A 6633-nucleotide genomic window follows, 5' to 3' on the forward strand; every position below is an offset into this window, starting at 1 on the left:
CATATCTTTCTTTGGAAATTAAACTGTTTTATCAAAGATTCGTTTAATTTAGTTTGAATATTAATTTTTAAAATGTAAATATTGAATTCTTTATTTAAAATTTATCTTTTTTAGTTGAAAATTCTACTATCGGCTTGAAATTTCATGTATTTGGTTGAAATTTGTTGTTGCTGTTGTTGTGAATATATGATCTCGGTTAAAAAATATTCTATTATATGATTCATGTAATATGAATCCCCTGTTTTCACGATACTTCATCTTTTTCTCTTTTTTTTTAAATCAAAAACAAAACTAAATGAATAAAAGCAATAAGGAAATTCACCTATTTTTAATTAAAAATTGATTTTGTTATTGAAAAGTCTAATATTAAATTTTTGGTTCGAAATTCATCTCGGTTGGTTAAAAATGATGTTGAAAATGCAGCTATTATTTAAAAAAAAACACCTCCTTGGTCAAAAATTAAATTACTTGATTGAAAATTGAATTATTTTTTAAAAAATTTAATTTTTTGGTTGAAAATTCATATCTTTGTTTGGAAATTCAACTATTTTATTAAATATTCGTTTCATTTTAGGTTGAATATTAATTTTTTAAATTTAAATATTCAATTCTTTATTTAAAATTTATCTTTTTTAGCTGAAAATTCTACTATCTGCTTGAAAATTCATATATTTGGTTGAAATTTGTTGTTGCTGTTGTTGTGAATATATGATCTCGGTTAAAATATTAAATTAGTTAATATTACTTAATAGTACTTGCTTTTAACTTTAAATATATATTTTTCAGTAAAAAATTTTACTATTTGTTAAAAAAAAATTCTTTTTTTTTAAATCATAATTTTATATTTCATATTTTTGGTTGAAAATTCAACAACTTGTTTAATAGTTGAACTACTTTCTTGAACATGTTTTTTTTATAGTTTTATAGTTGAAAATTCATTTCTTTGGTTGAAAACTTATTTTTAAATTGAAAATTTAACTATTTTTGTTGAAAATGTAAGTTTAGATAAAAATTAATTTTTTTCGTAAAAAATTAACTTTTTAATGCGAAAATGTAACCATTTTATTGGAAACTTGTTGTTTCTTGGTTGAAACTTTATTGTCAAATTGAAAATTTAACTACTTCAGTTGATAATGCATAATTTTGATAGGAAATTATTTTTTTTTATTAAAAATTTAACTATTTTGTTGAAACTTCGTTTTTTGCGTGAAAAATGATTATTTTTAAAAGTTGAAAATGTAAATATTCCATTCTTGGTTTGAAATTTATGTATTTCGTTTAAAATGTGCTTTTTTTGTCCGAAAATAAATCTCCTAGTTTGAAAGTTACACTAATTTGCTATAAATTCATTTTTTTTTTGTTGGGGATGTATCATTTTAGTTAAAAATTCATTTCTTAACTTGAAAATGTAACTATTTTATCGAAAAATTGTTATTTTTTCGTTGAAAATTTAACTGTTTCAGATAAAATTGCATAATTTTAGTACAAAATTAAATTTTTTCGTTAAAACTTAGCTATTATTTTGTTTAAAACTTATTTTTGGCGTAAAAAAGTTATTGTTAAAAAAAATTAAAACGTAATATTCCATTTTTTGTTGAAAATGCATGTATTTAATTTAAAATTTACCTTTTTGGTAGAAAATAAATCTTATTGGTTAAAAGTAACACTTCTTTACTGAAAATTTATTTTTCATAGGCATGTATCTCTTTAGTTGAATATTCATTCATTTAGTTGAAAATGTAACTATCTTGTTGAAACATCTTTTTTTTGTAAGAAATTAACTTTTTAAATTGAAAAGGTTAATATTCCATTTTTTATTGGAAATTCTTGGTTGAAAATTCAATTACTTAGTTAAAAAATCAAGTATTTCGTTTAAAATTTGCTTTTTTTTAGTTGAAAATTGATTTCTTTGATTGAGAATGTAAATATTTTATTAAAAAAATTTTGTTTCTTGGTTGAAAATTTATTTTAAAATTGAACTATTTCAGTTGAAGATGCCTAAGTTTAGTTAAAAAGTAATTTTTTTTATTGAAAAATTTAACTGTTTCGTAGAAACTTCGTTATTTTTCGTCAAAATTACTTTTTACATTAAAAATGTAACTACTCTATTTTTGGTTGAACGTTTATCATTTTTATTTAAAGATTCAATTACTTTGTTTAAAATTTCTCTTTTTGGTTGACCGTTGCTCAAACTTGTTAAAAATTAATTTTTGGGTTGGAGATGTAAAATTTTATTTGAAAATTCATCTATTTGATTGAAAATGTAACTATTTTTTGGACAAATTGATGCTTTACGTTGAAAATTAATTTTAAACTCAAAATTGAACTATTTAAAAATGTATCATTTTGGTTTAAAAATTAAATTTCTGGTTGAAAATTCATCCTTTTCGGTTGAAAAGTCAACAATTTAAAAAAAATCTGCTTTTTAGGTTGAAAAAATAAATATTTGTTGTTCAAAATTAGCCTTTTTGGGTAGAAAAATTAATCTTCTTTGTTGAAAAATAACTAATTTGTTGAAAAATCTCCTATCTTACTTAAAAGTTCAATTTTTGGCTTCAAATGCAAACGTCTGGTTGAACATTCAATTTTTGTTGTTGAAAAGGCATTTATTTGGTAGAAAATTCCTTTTTTTTTAATGAAATTTTAAGTATTTTGTTGAAACTTCCTTTTTTTGGTCAAAAATTAACTTTTTAAATTAAAAATGTAACTATTCCATTTTTTGTTGAAAATATATCATTTTTAGTTGACGATTCAATTACTTGGTTGAAAATTAATCTTCTTGGTTGACAGTTGCACACATTTTTTTAAAATTCATGTTTAGATTGTAGATCTAAAATGTTTATTTATTTATTTTTATTTTCTAACTAAAAATTTAATGATTTTCTTTTCTGGTTTTATAATAATTTTTTTCTATATTTTAAACTTCATCTTCTGGTTTGAAAATTAACTTTCTTGGTGAAAATTCATATTTTCCTGTTAAAAGCTCAACTGCTTTTTTTTTAATTCGACTTGTTAGCTTGAAAAATAATTTTTTTTTTATTTGGAAATTAGTCTTTTTGGGTAGGCAATTAATCTTCATCGTTGAAAATGAACTAATTTGTTAAAAATTCGTCTATTTTGCTTAAAAGTTCAATCAATGGTTTATACTGCAAAGGCTTGGTTGAAAATTAATTTTTTGTTTTGTAAATGGCATTTATTTGGTTGAAAATTTATTTTTAAATTGGAAATTTCACTATTTGAGTTGAAGATGCATAATTTTATTTAAAAAATTTTTTTTCTTGAAAAATTTAACTGTTTTCTAGAAACTTCGTTTATTTCGTCAAAAATTACGTTATTAAATTGAAAATGTAACTATTCCATTTTGTGAATGAAAAGATATCATTTTTAGTTGACGATTCAATTATTTGGTTGAAATTTACGCTTCTTGTTCAATAAAATTAAAAAAAAACTATATTCTAAAAAAAATTCCATTTAAAGTAATAAACAATAAACCAAAAATTAAGGCATTCAAAGTGGAACTCTTGAATTTCAAAGTTTTAAAATTGAAATTTTAAAGTTTTTCAATTCAAAATTTGTGTATTTAAATGCTCAAAAATGTATACGTACAAAATGGAAGGTACTAACACTTTTCAATTAAACAATGTTAAATGAAATTCAAGTAAACTGCAAAATTTAGAACTTTTATAAATTATAGAGTTCAAAGATTCAGATTAAGTTCCAAAAATATAAATCCACGTTAACATTTTCAATACTCTTAATTAAAGAATCAAGCAATGAACTTTAAAAAAATATTTAAATTATATTATTTTAAGTAATTTTAAACTAGACACACTAAAAATTGAAAAATAATTTTTTAAACTTAACAATTCTTAAATTAGAAGTTAAATTATTTTAATTTTAAATAGTCTAGGCATTCTTCACACGCTTTAAAATTTTATTTCAAAATCTTGAAAAATCTAGAAGTGGTTTTAAATTTGTCAAAAATTCAAAATAATTTTTGCATTTTTTCGGAACTTTTAATTATATTTTTAAACGAATGGAATTTTTTCTATAACTTTTAGAAAATCCTGCACATTAAAAAAAAGTCCTTCAAATTTGAATATTTGATATTTAGAAGTTTTAAAAAGATTCGAATTAAATTTGGAACTTGAAACAATTTCAAATACTTACAACCGATTTTAAAATAAAATTTAGATTTTTGCAGATTTCAAACAAAAAATTTAGATTTTTTTAAAGAATTGTGAAAGGCTTCAAAACAATTAAAAACAAAAAATTCTTAAGATTCTTAGGAAAATTGAAAATGAAATTCTATAGATTCAGTTTAAAATGGTTTACTTTTAAATTTTTGATTTCAATTTGCTCGTCTTAAATGACCAGTGAAATATTGCTAAATATTAAATACTTATTCTTTTTCTACAATAAGAAATTTCAAATTAAATGGGTTTAAAATTAAATAATTTAGATTCAACCAATGAATATAAATAATATATTAATAAATTTATTTATTAAATTTAATATAAAAAATAATATAAAGGAAAATCTGAAACTCTGAATTTAAAATATTTTATTAATAAATCATGAAAATTTTGATTAAAAATCAAATTATCGTAATAAATGATATACTAATTGCAATTCTTATCAAGACTTTCGGATTAAAACAGTTACAGATCCATTTTAAAAATAATTTATTTATTTATATTGACTGCACTTTAATTATTTAAAAAACTGTTAAAATCGAACTTGGACAGATTTTTCATCTGAAAATTCGTAAAATTCCTGGTTTCCCGGTCCGGCGACCACCTTGATTTTTATTTAAAAAATCTTCCATTTTAGAAGCTTCTAATTTTTAATTTTTTAAGCCTTCAAACCTGCACTTTAAAAATCTTTAAATTAAAATGGAAAATTTTTTAAGTGAAAGATTTTTGAAATTAAGTATTCTAAACTAAATGATATAATCATTTATAAAAATCACAATTCAACATATTATTTAAAAAAAACGGTTCACTGTCATTTCCTGGTTTTCTCGGTCTCATTATATTTTCGGTTGTCCAGGTTTTTCGGTCCAGCGGCCACCATATTTGAAAATTAAATTTCTAATTGAAAATTTATCTTTTTCGGTTAAACAGTCAACAATTTTCCAACAAAAATTCGACTTTTTAACTAAAAAATTAAATCTTTTTTTGTTGTTGAAAATTAGTCTTTTAAGGTAGAAGAATTAATCTTCTATATTGAAAATTAACTAATCTGTTAAAAATTCGTCTCTTTTGCTTATAAGTTCAATCTCTGGCTTCCAATGCAAAAGTTTGGTTAAAAATTCTATTTTTATAAATTGTAAATTAATATTTTTAACTAAAAACTGTACTATCCCATTCTCAAATGTTTGTTTAAAAAATAGAGTATTTTGTTGAAAATGTAAAATATTTTGACTTAAAATCTCAGAAATTTAAAATATTTCATACTGAATTCAATATGTTATCTATACAGAATTTTATTCAAAAGAATTCCTTTTTTCCCCATGTTTTTATAGCATTTTGGTCTATGGATTCTGAGATTTTAATTATTTTAAATTAATCTTGATAGAATAGAAATGTTCTTACTTAAACATGTTACTCTGGGAGAGAAAATTTGTGTTTCTTTTCCATGAACTCGGTACTGGCTCGCCGATGTCGTAAATAAATCTTCTATCGCGAACCTTGAAACCTTTTCTTCTGGTGACAATTGCTTGGATTATATTCTTGAGAAAAATTTGCGTCGCAGCTATAATAATGTGTGCCGTGCTCTCCTCAGCTCCGTCCATATTATTTTCCCATGCTGCAAGCATCAGTCTTGCTAAAACAAAGGTTCGATCGGGAAGCACGAGTTCCTGAGCACTTGAGCGATTCGCTCCTATTGGTTCATCACCAACTGGAGATGAAGTTTGATTCAAAACTTCCACGTATATATCGGCTGGCTGCAAAAGCAGAACAAAAATCATATTTATGCAGAGAACATTTTTCAGATGGTAAATAAATATATGAATAATGAAATAAACAAATATTCTTTTGATAAAAAAATTATTAAAATTTATTTTAAAAAGGAAAATCCTTTTGCTATGACTAGATGCAGACACAATTTTATTGAAAATTCGGTATGATGTTTAGAAATCGGACCATTACGAAAATGTACGGAGCCATGCAAATATTTCCTTCTATTTGCTTCTCGAGTTAATTATACAAAATGTTTTTTTTTCAGTTTCTAGGGATTTAATATGCTTGAATTTAGAAAGCTTTGATAACTTATATCACTGGATATTTTTAAATATATTAGCACCAAAATTCTAACATTTCTTTAGTATAAATAGTTCAATTTTCAACCAAAGATATTATCTTTTTATCACACTGATCAATTTTCAACTAAAAATATGAATAAAAAACAAAACATAAATTTCAATAAAAGAAGTATTTTTAACAAAATACATAAATTTTCAACTGAAATAAAAATAAATTGCCAACCAATAATTCAATGGTTTAATTTTCAGTTGAAAAAATTAATGTTCAACCAAGAGGATTAATTTCTAAAAAAAAACAACAAATTTTCAACAATTAAAAACATAAATTTTCCAACAAAACTTGAATAGTTCAATTTTCAATTTAA

General features: G+C 22.3%; 1 protein-coding gene across 1 annotated transcript in view; it reads right to left on the minus strand.

The window, feature by feature from the left end:
- Positions 1–6633, minus strand: part of LOC117169087 (transcriptional adapter 1-like) — a 27714-nt gene that overhangs the window by 4480 nt on the left and 16601 nt on the right. Inside the window, exon 4 of the mRNA XM_033355205.1 lies at positions 5598–5950. Within this exon, the coding sequence (XP_033211096.1) occupies positions 5598–5950 (353 nt within the window). The remainder of the gene's footprint in view (positions 1–5597; positions 5951–6633) is intronic.

Source organism: Belonocnema kinseyi, chromosome 3 (assembly GCF_010883055.1).
Source record: "Belonocnema kinseyi isolate 2016_QV_RU_SX_M_011 chromosome 3, B_treatae_v1, whole genome shotgun sequence".
NCBI classification, from domain to species: domain Eukaryota; kingdom Metazoa; phylum Arthropoda; class Insecta; order Hymenoptera; family Cynipidae; genus Belonocnema; species Belonocnema kinseyi.